General features: G+C 51.8%; 1 protein-coding gene across 2 annotated transcripts; it reads left to right on the top strand.

Annotated features, from left to right (window-relative positions):
• Positions 1 to 183: 183 nt before the first annotated feature.
• Positions 184 to 11119, top strand: LOC127601655 (metal transporter CNNM4-like). Of its 2 annotated transcripts, XM_052067091.1 has the most exons (8): positions 185 to 803; positions 1873 to 2719; positions 6523 to 6666; positions 6749 to 6883; positions 6982 to 7151; positions 8075 to 8171; positions 10510 to 10688; positions 10766 to 11119. In XM_052067091.1, exons 1-8 carry the CDS (start codon positions 216 to 218, stop codon positions 10988 to 10990), a joined length of 2385 nt encoding a protein of 794 aa, XP_051923051.1. In that variant the 5' UTR covers positions 185 to 215; the 3' UTR covers positions 10991 to 11119. The 2 variants fall into 2 exon arrangements, with proteins under 2 accessions (XP_051923052.1, XP_051923051.1); XM_052067092.1 differs by lacking the exons at positions 10510 to 10688; positions 10766 to 11119 and adding an exon at positions 8418 to 9016 and having other exon boundaries at positions 184 to 803.
• Positions 11120 to 15476: the final 4357 nt, after the last annotated feature.

A 15476-nucleotide genomic window follows, 5' to 3' on the forward strand; every position in this document is an offset into this window, starting at 1 on the left:
GTACCGGAGACGAATTCCTTGTGTGTTCTACATACTTGGCCAATAAAGATGATTCTGATTCTGAAAACCAAAATTTCACAGGGGGGCGGTTCGGTCAACGTAGCCGCGATGACGTTAGAGCAGCCTATTGGCCGGCTTCCGAGAATGTAAATGAGCCAAGCGAACGTAGTGACGTCTTATCCCCACTCCCGCCGCCCCTCCCGCCTCCGACACAAATGACAGTGAGCGAAACAAACATGGCGACGGCGTTGAGCGGACGCGGCTTTCTGCGGACTTTACTGCTCTTTACCCAACTTGCGGCCGGCGTCCGGGCCGAGGCGGCGCTGGCCGAGCCGCGGGCCGGCACGCGGATCCTCGGCATGCGGCTCGAGCGCAGCGACATGCCGGCCGGGACCACCGAGCGCGGCGTGATCCAGGTGACCGAGGGCAGCGACATCCTGGTCCGGTTCTACGGGCTCCACTTGTTCCCCAACAGCTCCGCGCTCGTCCGCTTCACGGAGCTCTACTCCAGCGAGGCGGAGGACGACGCCCACGGCGCCGTGGAGGTGGCCTTCAACCGGACGTGCCCGGAGCACAGCAAGGACCTGTTCGGAAAGGGCACCATGAACGTGAGTAACCACAACACCTCCGGGCTGCTCAGCGTCACCGTCAAGGAGCTGCGCAAGAGCGAGGTGGTCAAGGTGTTCGCCCTGTGCGTGCGAGACCCCCTGGACCCCCCGGACGCGTGGTCCCTGCTGGACGAGCGGGACGGCCGGATACGGGTGGTGGAGGTGAAGAAGTCCCTGCTTCCCGTGTGGCTTCAGGTGAGTCACGGAAGAGCTACTCGTCGAGCTATAGACAAACAAACCAAAGTCAAAAGCCCAAACTCTGAAATGTACTGAAGCAAAATGTGACAATTCTTCTCCTGAGTTTTTTTTTAAAACTCATGTACGAGTTTTGATTTGGCACAATGAAGAACAAAAGGAGGGCGGCCCGGTAGTCCAGTGGTTAGCACGTCGGCTTAACGGCGCAGAGGTACCGGGTTCGATTCCAGCTCCGGCCTCCCTGTGTGGAGTTTGCATGTTCTCCCGGGGCCTGCGTGGGTTTTCTCCGGGTGCTCCGGTTTCCTCCCACATTCCAAAAACATGCGTGGCCGGCTGATTGAACACTCTACATTGTCCCTAGGTGTGAGCGTGAGTGCGAATGGTTGTTCGTTTCTGGCTGGCAACCCGTTCAGGGTGTCCCCCGCCTACTGCCCGAAGACAGCTGGGATAGTGGCTCGGAAGATGAATGAATGAATGAAAGAACAAAAGGAGCTCACTCTTAAGTCAAGTTTATTTGTATGCCCAAAGCCTTCAGACCCCGCAACCACCCAATCGAAAACTCCGAGAAAACCCATTTAGGAGGAGGAGGAGAAGGAGTCCCCCTCACGAGCGGCCAACATTTATCGTATGAGAGGACACGGTAGAAAATTGCGTAAAAAGTGCCGTAGGTCGGTCGGGCCGACGCCGACTCCTCGCAACAAGAGCCTAGCCTGCTCTCCACGTACGAGAGGAGTGGGGAGGTGAAGAAGTGGCAGCAAAACAGGCCAAATTCCACAGGTCGGGGGGGGGGCGAGGCGGGGCAAGAGACTGCTGCCATTTTTGCTGCTCTGCTTTAAGCACCTGCGAGAGTGTCGAAATAAGTCTTGAGGTCGAAACCGTTCCTAAAAGAAAACAAGCCAAATACTTTTCTGCAAGCTAAATCCTAAGCGAGTAATCGAGGCTTTGGTCGCAATCGATGCCGTTTGAGCGAAACGACGTAAGAAAAGACAAACTGGGCAAACGACAGCAAGCGGGGGTCCGGCTTCGGAGTTTGTTGACGGCCGGCGTTTGGCCTTTGGCGTTTTGTCAGGTGATCCTCATCTCCTTCCTGCTGGTCCTGTCGGGCATGTTCAGCGGTCTGAACCTGGGCCTGATGGCCCTGGACCCCATGGAGCTGCGCATCGTGCAGAGCTGCGGCACGGAGAAGGAGAAGAAGTACGCCCGCAAGATCGAGCCCATCCGGCGCAAGGGCAACTACCTGCTGTGCTCGCTGCTCCTGGGCAACGTGCTGGTCAACACCACTCTGACCATCCTGCTGGACGACCTGACGGCCTCGGGCGTGGGGGCGGTGGTGGCCTCCACGGTGGGCATCGTGATCTTCGGCGAGATCGTGCCCCAGGCGCTGTGCTCGCGCCACGGCCTGGCGGTGGGCGCCAACACCATCCTGGTCACCAAGCTCTTCATGCTGCTCACCTTCCCGCTGTCGTGGCCCATCAGCAAGATCCTGGACTGCGCGCTGGGCCAGGAGATCGGCACGGTGTACAACCGCGAGAAGCTGGTGGAGATGCTGAAGGTGACGGAGCCCTACAACGACCTGGTGAAGGAGGAGCTCAACATGATCCAGGGGGCGCTGGAGCTGCGCACCAAGACGGTGGAGGACGTGATGACGCCGGTGGACGACTGCTTCATGATCCACGCCGACGCCGTGCTGGACTTCAACACCATGTCCGAGATCATGGAGAGCGGCTACACCCGCATCCCCGTCTACGAGGGCGAGCGCTCCAACGTGGTGGACGTGCTCTTCGTCAAGGACCTGGCCTTCGTCGACCCCGACGACGGCACCACGCTCAAGTCCATCATCAAGTTCTACAACCGCCCCGTGCACTTTGTCTTCCACGACACCAAGCTGGATTCCATGCTGGAGGAGTTCAAAAAAGGTCGGTGCTCTTGCCGCCGGGAGGAGTGGGCCGAATTCGCCAAACGTAATTTGGAAAACGCCGGCGTTTTGTCCGTGCTCGCGCCCGCCGCTCTTTGTGGCTGGCGGTTGATTTGCGCGCTAGATGGGGAGCGACGTTTGCCGAAGTGTCGCCAGAAGCTTTGGATTCATTCTGCTGCAAATGTTGGCGCCGCTTTGCATTTGCTAGTCTTCTTGTGACCTGAAGATGCTTTTTGCCCTTTGGTGTGCGTATTCTCACGTGGCCCCACGTGGATCAAAAGCCAAGATTGGGGGGGGTCGCTCGCATTCCTCTGGAACAAGCCTTTGAGGCACGTTGCTTGACTCATATGAGGGCCAGAAACAGAGCTTCCTTTCAACTTTTCTTATTTTCATTTTGCCCGTTAGTCGGGGTCAGATGTGACAAAACTAATAATACTTTGGTTACCCCCCCCCCCCCCCACACACACACACAGGGAAAAGTCGCCTCGACCGGTACTCATGTACATAAGTCCAAGTCGAAAAACTGACGGATTGAAGTGTACTTCAGTGCAGCCTGCCAAATTTATCCAAAGAAGCAAAAAAGTCATCCCACAAAATCATTGAGAAATCTTTTTTGCGAACCGACGGAACAAACTCGGCAAAATTTGCTTATGCGAACAACTGAAAAAATAGGCCCGCCCTGTGTTTTTTTGGGATAAATCATGCCAAAGATGGGACAAATAGTGTTTCCCGAATGTGTTGCGGCTACCGCGTGGCCTTTCTCCTTCCGCCGTTCCACCTGCCGTCTCCCTTTCTTTCCTCGTTTCATCATCAATCAATCCACATCTCCAACGTGGCTGGCTTTTTCGCTCTCTACTTTCGTCATTTGCGCCGTCGTGGGTAAAAAGGCATCCCCCAAAATAAAATAGCCAAGTCGCGATATTGGAGAAATGGAGCGAAAAGTTTGGCTCTCCGGGAGGCCGCCCACACGCCCGCAAACAAACAAATCAAGGCTTGTTCCCCACTTGTGGCCACGCTTCCGTCTTTGACTTCTCCGCTCACACACGTGCACTTCCTCTTTGGCTTCCCTGTCGGACATCTTGGCTCTTCATTAAAAGCGTGTGTGTGTGTGTGTGTTTCCCCGAGGCTCAGAGGAGTCTCTTCCTGTCGTGTGTCAGTCACCCTGCTTGCTTACTGCTGCTGCTGCTGCTGTTGTTGTTGCGGAGCGCAAAGTGGCGGCGGGCCAACAGAAAGCTCGGCGGTGCATCTCGCTCTGGCGCGGCGGGAGCCAGCGACTACAAACACACGAAGGAGTTCCAGTGGCGCCTCGAGTCGGGAGTTGGAGTCGTTTCGAGACCGCGCTTTGGAGCTGAAACACGAGCACCCACTCAATTGCCTGGACTGGATTCCAGCGGCTCAAAAGCACAATTTGGACTCGAGCAGGTTCTTGCTCACAATCACGCTTTTTCAAATGTGGGAAGAACGTCGGCCTCCCCGCCGGAATCTCAAGTTCCGCGCGCTGCTGTCGGGCCTCTGTTGCCGCGGCAGCAGGAGTTGGAAACTGCCGGTCGACCTTCTGAGACAGCGACGCCCCGCCGTGAGCCCCGATGAAAATTTAATGCCGTCGGCAGGAAGTCGCGGCGGGAGGCGCAAAAGTCCGAGCGCCGCTAGCGCCGCCTTGAAGGTCATACCCTCCCAATATGGACGTGAAAAACGGGCGGGGGTCACGAGTCTTTGGCTAAGCTGAGCGCAAAATGCCTTTGCCTTTCGTAGTCCTTCCTTTGTTTGCCCTCAAAAGCCCCTCAGTCTTGCTTTTGTTGTTTGGTCATCAAGGTGTCGTAAAAGAACCCCCCCCCCCTCCCGATATATTTAGCGCCAAAGTCACAGCTACGGCTACTTTGATAAAGGTTGTTTTCTCCGCTTTTTGGTCAGGAACCAGCATTGTGCTGCCCATGACTACCAACTTGGAAAAAGCTCTTGGAAAATTCTTTGTATTGTCTTGTTTAGTTCAGGAGCAAGTCGAGCGTCTATGCCGTCGCGTGGTCGCTTTGCCGCTTACAACGTCACAGAACGCAGCAATTTGGAGAACTTGACACGATGGGCGAAAAAAAACAACCACTTTTCTTCTAAAGCTCGTTTGGTATTGCGACGAGACGACGGCACGTTTTGGCGGCAGCCTTTCTGCGCCATTGGGCTATTTTTCATTTTTTCTTTCGCCGCCCCGGTCGTCGGGGCGGGCGTGAAAACGGCAACAAATGGGTAGAAGTGGCCTTTGTGGATCTGTTCACCAAAAAAAAAAATCTATGAAAGAAATCCGAAGCATTGTGAGCATTGAAAGCGTTTCATGAATGATGGGTGAATCCGTCGCTCGGTGATGAAAGGGATTGTTCGAATTTCTCTCCCTCGATTTGAATTTGTTGCTTGACTGGGTGAGGGTTCGCTTGGGCCTCGGGAGCCGGTTTGGGCGCCCGCGTCGTCTTTCTTCAAATAGCAGCGCTCGAGTGCGTGTGTGTGTGTGTGTGTGTCTTTGGCGGGGCCCTTTGTTGGTCTTTTCTTCAATCATTTCCCAAGCGCCCCTCCCTGACAGCTTGTCCTCTGCCCCCGTGCACCTTGACACCAACACGCCGGCGCGGCCCTCGTCTCATCTCTGAGCGACGCCACGCCGAGTTGAGCCGCTCGCCTCGGCGTGGGTGGCAAAACGCTCGAAAAGGGAGGAGTCTTTTTCTTCCCTTCTCGTCAGCCAAATGGCGGCCGATGACATCATCCGGGCACACCTGAAACTCGAGCCCAAGCGGGCGTGTCACTCTTGTGTGTGTGCGCCGACCGTCGGGGCGGGCGGGGACTCGTCCGCTGACTGCACTGCCCCTTGGCCTTTGGTGGAAAAGGGGCGGACGTGAAGTCTCCCCGCGTCATGTCGCCCCGTCTTCCAAAGCCCCGCCTCCCTTTTCCTTGTGCGATGAGGCGGCTGGGTGATGATAACCATAGAGCGGGAAGCGTCAAACGGGAAACGGAACCACGGGTGATGTCGGGACGAACCCCAGCAGTTCAGTCGATGGCATTTTTTAGAAGGTGGCCAGGTGCCGGGTGGCCCCCGCTTAGGTGGGGAGGAGAAAGCGGCGTGAAAGTGAGCCTGGGACGAGTCGGGACACGTTGGCTCCACTCGCATAGGTGTGGACAGACAACCGCATAGTTGCCTGCTTGCTAGAATGGTTTTGTTGTTGTTTTCTTTTGGGGGGGGGGGTACTTGCAACAAGGACATTTGGAAACCGTTTTGGGGGCCTTGAATTGCTCACGCGCTTTTGCTGCGCGCACGTCCGCCGCGTTGACCTTCTCCTGACAAATAAGGGCGCTCCCTTGACAGGAGCGCCGTCGCAAGTCATCGATTAACCGGCCGCGATTCTACCGGCGGAGTAATCATTGACAGTCGTGGCTCAACTTGAAGTTGGCCGCGCCCTCTGTCGCCGTGAACTTGGCGAAGGAGCTTCGCCCTTCATCTTGCGGCGAAGGCCTGAGCGGGCGGGGCGTGCGCAGGCCGCTCCATAATTGTTTAGTTTTCACGTAGGCCTCGGTCAAAGTCCACAGGTAAAAGCGGCTGGTGCGCGCCACCGCGTCACGCGGCTTCTCCTTAGTCGACGATCACGTGGCGGGAAGGGAGCCCCACCCATCGTCGATTGACGGACGAACGCAAACACGAAAGGCGGCGCGAGCTTCCCGCGACGGGCGCCAAGTGTAGCGCATAGCGGCCCCGCCGGAACGGACGCCGGCGAAGCCAAAGCGGGTATGGCCTTCACCCCCAAATGTGTCTTTTTGCCCCGCCCGCCTTAGGCAAGTCCCACCTGGCCATCGTGCAGAAGGTGAACAACGAGGGCGAGGGCGACCCCTTCTACGAGGTGCTGGGCCTGGTCACGCTGGAGGACGTCATCGAGGAGATCATCAAATCGGAGATTCTGGACGAGTCGGATCAGTACAGTGAGTGGGCGGCGGCCGTGGCGGTCGCGCGCGGCTTTGTGACCGCCGCCCGACTTGGCGCTCCGGCTTTTGCTTTTCTCAGCTGACAACCGCAGCAGGAAGAAGGTGGCGCCCAACAAAAACAAGAGGGACTTCTCCGCCTTCAAGCACGAGCGCGAGTCCAAGGTGAAGATCTCGCCTCAGCTGCTGCTGGCAGCCCACCGCTTCCTGGCCACAGGTGGGAGACATCAGCATCATCATCAATATACACACACGCAATTCATGGCTGAATGCAAAGATGAAAAATGGGGGGGGGGTGTTTGTGCGCAAATGCAGAGGTGACCCTGTTCAGCCCGGCTCAGATATCCGACAAGGTGCTGTTGCGAATCCTGCGCCACCCCGACGTCATCCAGGAGATCAAGTTCAACGAGAGCGACAAGTGCTCGCCGCACCACTACGTCTACCAGAGGGGCAAATCTGTGGACTACTTCATCCTCATCCTGCAGGTGAAGGAAAACGTTCTCATCGAACCGAGGCTTTTGCGCCTCGCCCTTGCCTGGCCCATGTTTTTTTTATGACATTTGCCATATTTGGCAGACACCCCGTTTGTAGCAGCCTGCACGCCACTTAGGTGCCACGTGTCCATGATGGTGTCCGGCTGTCGCGGATGTTGTGATGCCGTGTGCGGATTAAGTGTCCTCTTGTTGCCGCCGCTGCTGCTGCATGTCACACATTCCAGCCGACCTGTTGGGCTGGACTGTGCGGACAAACAAGCCAGAGGCCTCCTTAGCCTCTATCACCAACAACTAATCAGCCCCCCCGCCCCCGCAGCCCCCACCCCAAAAAAAGAGAATGTGCTCATCTGAGACAAATGCTACATAACTGAAAATGTTTTGCAGACTGTAGTTCAGGCTGCAATGACCCCCAATGGCCAAAGTGTGTAACTACAACACAGTCACGCTGCTTTTCTTTTTGGGGGGGAATGACGTCTTTTGGGAACTTCGCCACATCTATCTATCTATCTATCTCTAAATATAGATATTGATTCGAGACGGACGAGACTTTGATGAAAGTGCAAAGCCAAACGCAAATACGGCGCCTGCCCTGAAAAGCGTGCGCTAATGTCACCCAAAACACAAACTGAAAACAAATCATCAGCATCATCAAACCCGTGTCTCACTTTTTGATCGTTTTTTTTTTTTTTTTGGACCAGCTCAAGCCTCATTGAGGCAGATTCATTGGTCCGCGGAGGCACGTCTTTTAAAACCAAACGCGTTTCACGACGGGTTCTTTTAATTACAGTATCGCTATCTGGATATCGATATCTCCTTGGTTTGTATTTGTGTTCACATAAAGAGCGGACCTATCTACTTGTGAGATTTCAAATGGGTCGAATGTAATGAAGCGCCGATCTTTTTGTCTGCGTCAGGGCCGAGTGGAGGTGGAGGCCGGCAACGAGAACATGAAGTTTGAGACGGGACCCTTCTCCTACTACGGCATCATGGCTCTTAGCGCTCCCATGCTGGGTGAGTCACACCAGACGCGAGACCCCCCGCTCCCAACCCCCCCGAGCCACAACTCTTCTTTGCCTGACAACGTACCGATTCCCAAGTCGGAGCTCGGGGTCTCCGCTTCGCAAAGTCTGAGACGCGCTCCCATATCCCAACACCATTTGCTCATTTATGTTATTTTTGGCCTTTGTTTTGCACACGCTCACCTTGTTTGTCTGTCGCTGTATTGGCGTCACACCTTCTGTACTTTTCTCCTCCCAGCGGCGGTGCCCCGCCCCCGCCATCCCTCCTTTAAGAGGTTTTCACTCTTGGCTTGGTTGCCAGGTAACCTGCGGCATGCCGGGGTCCTTAGAGGACCGGTTCTCCATCGCGTAGCCTAGAAAGTACTCAAAGTAGCATGAGGGGCTAAGGTAGCAGTCTACATCATCACTCACTGCTCTTTCTTGTCTTGCACCGGATCCCAATCCAAGTTCTGATATTGATAAGAGCGGTCAGAGTTCTAGCGAGGAAGAAAAACCCAACAAACAAAGCCTTGACGTGTAAAAGAAATCAATACATGATTGCGGCGAACTTTTGCCGCTAACTTAGCAGTCCGTCTTCACTCCTTCTTGACAGAAGCTGGAAGTTGAAATCAAGCAAAATAAAAAAGCCACACTGCTGGAAAAAGTTTCAGCGAAGCCGCGTTAAATTTTCTTTTTTTTTTTTTAATGGCTAAGCGCGTGGCTACTAGCGGCACCTCGCGTAAAATTCCACAGGAAGACTTTGTGCTTTTCAAGAGCACGACGGTGGCCGAGTGTTTTTTGCCCCTGTGATTCCAGGTGGGGGTGCATTTTCATCCACAGACTATTCAACAATGTCGCTCTCTCAAAGGTCACTTGATGAGCACTCGACATCCAGTCGGAAGCTTTTCGAGAGGATTCCAAAAAGTGTTTTGGAAACAAAACTTGGAACCTTTAACGTGCCACCTGAGGAACTTTGAATCAAAATTCGGACATTTTTTATGAATTTGAGGTCCATGTCACGCGATCCATGACAAAATATGATGGAGATGTATTGATCTGATTTCGTGTTTGAAGTTGCAGTTGTTTTGAAATAATCAACAGCAATTATAATGGCCCCAATTCTCCCTGGGTTTGGCTGTTCACGGGCCGGCCCTGCAAATAGTTATGATCGTGACAAAAAAGTCATCCAAAATTTCAAATCATTCCTAATAAACCCTCTTAATGGCAATTTTACTTGTCCTTCAAATTTCCGACTGGATGTTAAAAAGTTCACATCTACGTCATCAGCAGCTAACCACTAACTCGCAATGCTAACAGTCCAGCCGTAGCCTAATTTAGCTGCTCACTAAAAACACACGACCCCCCCTTCCCCTCACCCCACGGTGAAAAAAAACCCCAACAACAATCTCTCGTTGAAGTCGCCGCGTGTCGGACGCCGGTTTCCTCTGACTCACTGAGGCCCCCTGGCGGACGTCTCACGCTGCCCGCCAATCGGCTTGTTGTGAGCCACTTTTGGTGTCCTGCGCCGGGTGGCGCTTCGTCATGAAAGCGCGCGTGTGGACTTGTGTTCGAGGCGAGGTGGAAAAAACCCAAAGGAATTTTCTTCACCCCCCCCCCCCCGGGCCACCCTTTGAAAATTCATAAGCTGAATTCAAGGATGAGTGTTTGCGTGATTCATGTCGTGACAACACGGCTGTTGGAAAAGTTTGCCTTTTGGCTTCGCGCTTGGGAAACCAATGGACGAGGCTGTTTGAAACATGAAAAACACGCCATCAAACGCATTAGCCAATTTGTGTAGTTTGTAGCGTTCTTTGGATGTAAAGTTGTTAACTTGGTTTGTGTAGCTTGGGAATGTGCACGCCAGTCGGTGCGTTCAAGCCGGCGTTGCGTTTTGGCAGCATTTGCGCTTCATGGTTGTCTCACACATCATGAGCTTTTGTTTTGGGGTTTTGGGGTTTTTTTTTTTTCATTTTCTTCTGCAAAGGGGGAGTCGGGTCATCACTTGAGCTGAGACGGACTGCTTGTCGGACTTGGGACTTGCCTGGCTAAAACCCGACTCCTTAAGTTTGAAAGCCTAACTCGGTCGGTCATATTTCAAGGTATCGAGTGTTGTGAAGGCGGCCGATTGATGATTTTTCTTTATATATTTTTTTTCTTTCTTCAAATTCTGACGCGCAGTAACTTATGACTTGCTTGGCTTGCAGGCGAAGGCTGACTCAAGTTTCCTTGACTCACAAGTTGAATTTGTCGGTGTCTCACCGCGGTGATGACGCGCACGCATGTAACCGGGTGCCACCGGCGCCGCCGACGGCGTCCGTGACTAACGCACGTGCGCCCTTGTGCCTCGGCAGAGTTCCGCTCGCCGTCGCACGTCGGCGGCCTGAACCGCACGTCGTCGCTGAGCGGCGCCGACCGGGCCGAGTCGCTGTTGGGCGGCAGCGCCGTTCAGCTCGGCAGTCAGCTCAACTGCAGCACCATCTACACGCCCGATTTCTACGTGCGGGCCCTCAGCGACCTGCAGTTCGTCAAGGTACGTGCCCGAGGGGAGAGGACCACCGGCCAGTGTGGTGTGCTTCCCGATGACGCGGCATTGAAATTGCCATCCAGATCACGCGCTCGCAGTACCAGAACGGTCTGATGGCGTCGCGGCTGGACAGCACGCCTCAGTCGCCCGTCAGCCTCCACCAGCCGGCCGGGCTGACGCCGCCCGAGGCCGACGCCTCCGACGTCGCCCTGGGCGAGCTGGACCCCGCGGGCCCCACGGAGAACGGGCCCGACGAGACCACCGTGCTGCTTCTCAACCACCGTGGACAGCTGGACAACAGTATCTAACCACCCCCCCCCCCCCCCCCACACTCCTTCTTTTTTTTGACCCCCGCATGCTTGCACGCCGCTGCCGAAAAGACTCAGGGAGACTCGCGTCGCAACCCCCCCCCCCCCAACCCAAAAAAATAATAATAATCCAAATCAAGCATTATTCCATTGTTTGGGTGGTGGACGTACCGCCGCGTGCAGGCGACAATCAGTGCGATGATGAATGTAGCGTTTCCGTGGGGGGGTGGGGGGGGTGTCTCACAGGAACCAAATCGAGGGGAATTTCGCTTGAAGAGAACCAAATTGATTTTGTACCGAGAAGGATTGGGGCCACACTGACCAAAACAAGCCAAAGAATTCAAAGAATGACCTTGGAAAAAAGTGCCGTCGCCACTCAGCTCGCCACCAAAACTGAAAAGCGCTGAAAAAAGTTTTGCGTTTCTCTTCCACGGCACATGGCAGAGGATATGCGCCGCCAATAAAATTGGTCATCAGGAAAATGCAACAAAAATAATAGCCACCAACCCCCCCAACTCCCCACCCCACTAAAAATCATCTGGCTGTATTTTACGGGGGACAAGATTTTAAGGGTGGGGTTTGAAAGAAAAAGTGATTTTGGAACCAAAGTCAAAGGGGAAAATTTGAACGTCTAGAGAATCGAGTTGTATTTTGCGGGGAAATTCAATCTCAGTCTTATACCCAAAAGAGTTTGAATCCGACCCCCTGCCTCCCCCCCACCCCCCACCCAAAGAAAAATCAAGTTCTGTCAACTCTAACACCACAAGAATTAAGTTGGACCTTAGCAATGATAAAATGGAAACGTTTGGACTGATCATTCACATTTTTAATGAACGTTTGAGAATTGATCTGCAAAAATCAACACACACACACATGCGTCGTCTTTTTGCCTGTTCTAATTGGAGCTTTTTTGTTCGTCGGGTGAAATTCTGACAAAATCAAAACTTTTTTTCCTTTCGTCTCCGAGGACATTTTTGGAGTCATTAAATCATCAAAGTTGTAAATCTTTTTTTTTTTTTTTAATTTGCACTGGCCGGACTTTTGCTCACAAGAATTTGCATGAAATGTCAACTTTTTTGTGCCACCGTATGAAGATTTGATCCAAATTTGAAAATTGAATAACGTGCTCTCCGTTTTCATGGAATTTGTGACTTGATCCTCATTCCAGGAGCATTTGTTTGCTTGAAAAAGTTTGCACTTTTGCCGTCATCCAACTCGTCCTGAAAAATGCGCACCTTTTGTCGGCTTTTCTTAATTTTTTTTCTTCCAAATTTCCTTCGTGGCCCCAATCGTCCTCCGCGGTGACTCGTTTCTCCGTGTGCCGGAATGTCATTTCATTGTTGTGCCTCAGTCATTGCGCTTGGACCGCTTCTGTCTGCTTTTCATCATCCACGGGGAAACGTGGAGCACCGTTCGCACTCCCAGTTTGCCTTGTTTTTTTTTGTTTTTTTGTGGAATTATCAAGTGAGCCTCTCGGAGGAACACGCCCTCTTCTTTTTTTATGCAACATTTGGGCTTGTGTTTGTTAGTTTTCAGCTGTAATTTGTGAAAACGATGCTCATCCCAATGATAGCTTTGCTGGATGCCACCCTGCCGGCAAGAGAAGGCCGCTGCTGGACTTTTTTCTTGATTGGCAGGTGAACATCACTTTGTTAGGTGCGCTCGCAGGGCATTGTGACGGTTGACTGGGAATGTTTTTTTTTTTTCTTTTTGTTTTGGCGTAAGTGTGAGAGCGTGTGACCGAGGGTACCTTCGCTTCTGGAGGCCGGACGGAAAACAACCGAGGGAAGGCAAGAGCGCTTATATCGGCTCCAAAATGGGAGGAAAATGTGAGAATCGAGTTGGAAGATGACATGAAGAAGAAAGGAGACGACAATTGAAGCGCTCAGACTTTTCATGGAACGTCAGCCTTTTCTTCCGATTGCGCTAGCTTGTCAAATGTGGCCACGTTTCAGCCAATCACGGGGCAGCACGCGCAGACAAACGACCATTGGCGCGCACAATCGCCCTCTCGGGACAATTTCCAGCGTTCGGTCAACCCGCCGCGCACGTTTTTGCAATGCGGGAGGAAAGCGGAGCACCCGGAAAAAAGGCCGGGGCCCGCAAATCAAACGCGCGGCCCCTGCGCCCTGAGGCGCACCCGCAACCAACACGCACGCTGAAAAAGTCATCCGTTCTTGCCAAATGCCATTCAATCCTTTGATGTGGACCCATCGAAATTTGACCTTGCGTTCTTTGAAAAGGGCAGGATTAGTTTTCATACGCCGTTCGCAATATTCTGACTTTATTCTCACTGGTCATAAAAGAATTTCTTGAGTTTGGGTTCTGGGGGGGGGTGCCTCTTCCCCAAATCCACATGGCTAGCGCCTGCCTGTTGGGGACCGCTAGTGTGTTCACCTCGCTGGTCCTATACGGATACATGCCAAAGAGTTTGAGTGGACAAACTGGCCCCCGCCCCTACGCCCCCCCCCCCCAACCCACCCCTACCTCTGTGACACGCCCGTTTGGGGTTGCCGTGGAAAGATTTGCCATGATCTCCTGCTGCAATTTGTCGAGCGCAACACCAACTCTCCGTGGGTGGTTGTTGTCGTACATGGGCGGAGAGAAAGTGCCTTTGTTTCAAACATTTGTTGGAGAAAGTCAAACTTGGATGTTGTATTCGTGCGCCACACTCAAAGTGAAATATTTCAAGCCTTCGTGTGTTTCCGATTTGATGACTCTGGCAGCAAAAGAAACAAATTCTTGGAATAGAAGGACTTTCCCTCCATATTCTAAGTTTGTGTGTGTGTAGCTAGCTAGCTAGCTTGATAGCTGGATAGAGAACTTGCTAGCTCACAATAGATGTATATGGATAGATGCTAGCTCGTTAGCTAGATAGATGGCTTGCTAGATTGCTACACACACACAGACACGTGTATATGTCTGTTTAAATAGATACAAATATGTATCAGAACTGAAAAAGAAGCAGACGTTTGACTGTATGCTAGCATGACTTGTCTCCTGTATGTAAGACAAATACACACACACACACACGCATCCCAGTTTATTCATGAACTGGTATTACCTCCCTAAGTGTCACTTAACTCTATGTTGGGTTTAGGGGGAGCAACTAAATCTAAAATATCTTTTGGCGGGGGCTGTCACAGTTTGTTCCTCATAATGGCGTTTTGAGAAAATGAAAATCTCTATTTGTGTGTGTGTGTGTGTTTATTCATGGATGCACTTTAAGAAGGAAAGCAGTATTTCCCCTGCCACCCAAAAAAAAGCCAACAGTTATTTTTTCTCATGTCGCAATAAGTACTGTTCAAAATGAAACTGCTTGGAGTCGCACTCTTCATTTGGTTGCCTTCGGCGTATCTCGGGAAGTCTTCTTTTGTTTTGTATTTTCGGGGACGCATGCACGCAATCGCTCATTCAATCAACCCCGAATGCTTTGAATCAAACCGGGGTTTCAGTTTATTCCGCGTGCCTGTCCGTCACTTCACTTTGTTGTTGTTTTCGGTACCTCAAAACACTGTAGATGATCGCCGTCGTGTCGTTTTCCCACACGGATCTGGGAGCGAGCGGCGGAGGGAATGAACTGAGGGGGGAAAAAACGACGACTCGGGTTCTCGCCGCGACCTTAAAATTCCAAATGACAAAAAAACTTGTAAATAGTGTTTTATAATTTCTGTCCGAATGAGTTTTCATGATGGATGTTGTGAATAAACCTGAGATCTATTTCTCTACATCAGCGATCTTTGCTCTCTCATTTTGTAGCTTGCATAAAAAATAGTCATTATTAATATTTATCAAACCTTAACTCATTCACTACCAAAGAAATACTTGTCAAAAAGGTCTGGAAATGGCTGGTACTGAATAAGTTAATAATTAGCTCTTGTCTTCTTGAAAAATAAAACTACTGAAGAATGTGATTCCCCCCCCCCCAGAAAAATAGGGATATAAAAAAAAGTTGGGGGGGGGAGACTACTTCATTTCTGGAAATTATGACTTTTCAACTAGAAAAAAAAACTTTCAAACTTACTGTAGCCGAGCAGTTTTAAATTGTAATGACAATGTTTACCACTAGATGGCAGACATTGCTTACTAACATCAAGAATGAATTTCAACCATGAGCGAATTCAACCTAAATTGCCACAGCAAACCCAATCGCAAAAGTTGCCCAAACTCAAAAGTTAAAACACATTTTCAACAAAAAGATATGAAGTGCACGAGGAGCTCTGAAATCATCCTATTATTTTGGACCCGAGTGTATTATTAGTATTAATCAATGAATGTATTTTAAAGTGTGGGCATCTATTTTTGTGCTTCAACTCATTTGTAGTTGAGCAGTGGATCATTTCGAAACGCGTTTGCGCAATCCAACATTTTCAACGGGCCCTTCCGTACACGAGTTCAATGGAACAAAGAAAAAAAACAGACATTTGTTAAGTAGAACGGCATTTTTGCCATACGGCCGGGCAGGAAGTGTGCGGTGGTATATGCC

Source organism: Hippocampus zosterae, chromosome 6 (assembly GCF_025434085.1).
Source record: "Hippocampus zosterae strain Florida chromosome 6, ASM2543408v3, whole genome shotgun sequence".
Taxonomy (NCBI): domain Eukaryota; kingdom Metazoa; phylum Chordata; class Actinopteri; order Syngnathiformes; family Syngnathidae; genus Hippocampus; species Hippocampus zosterae.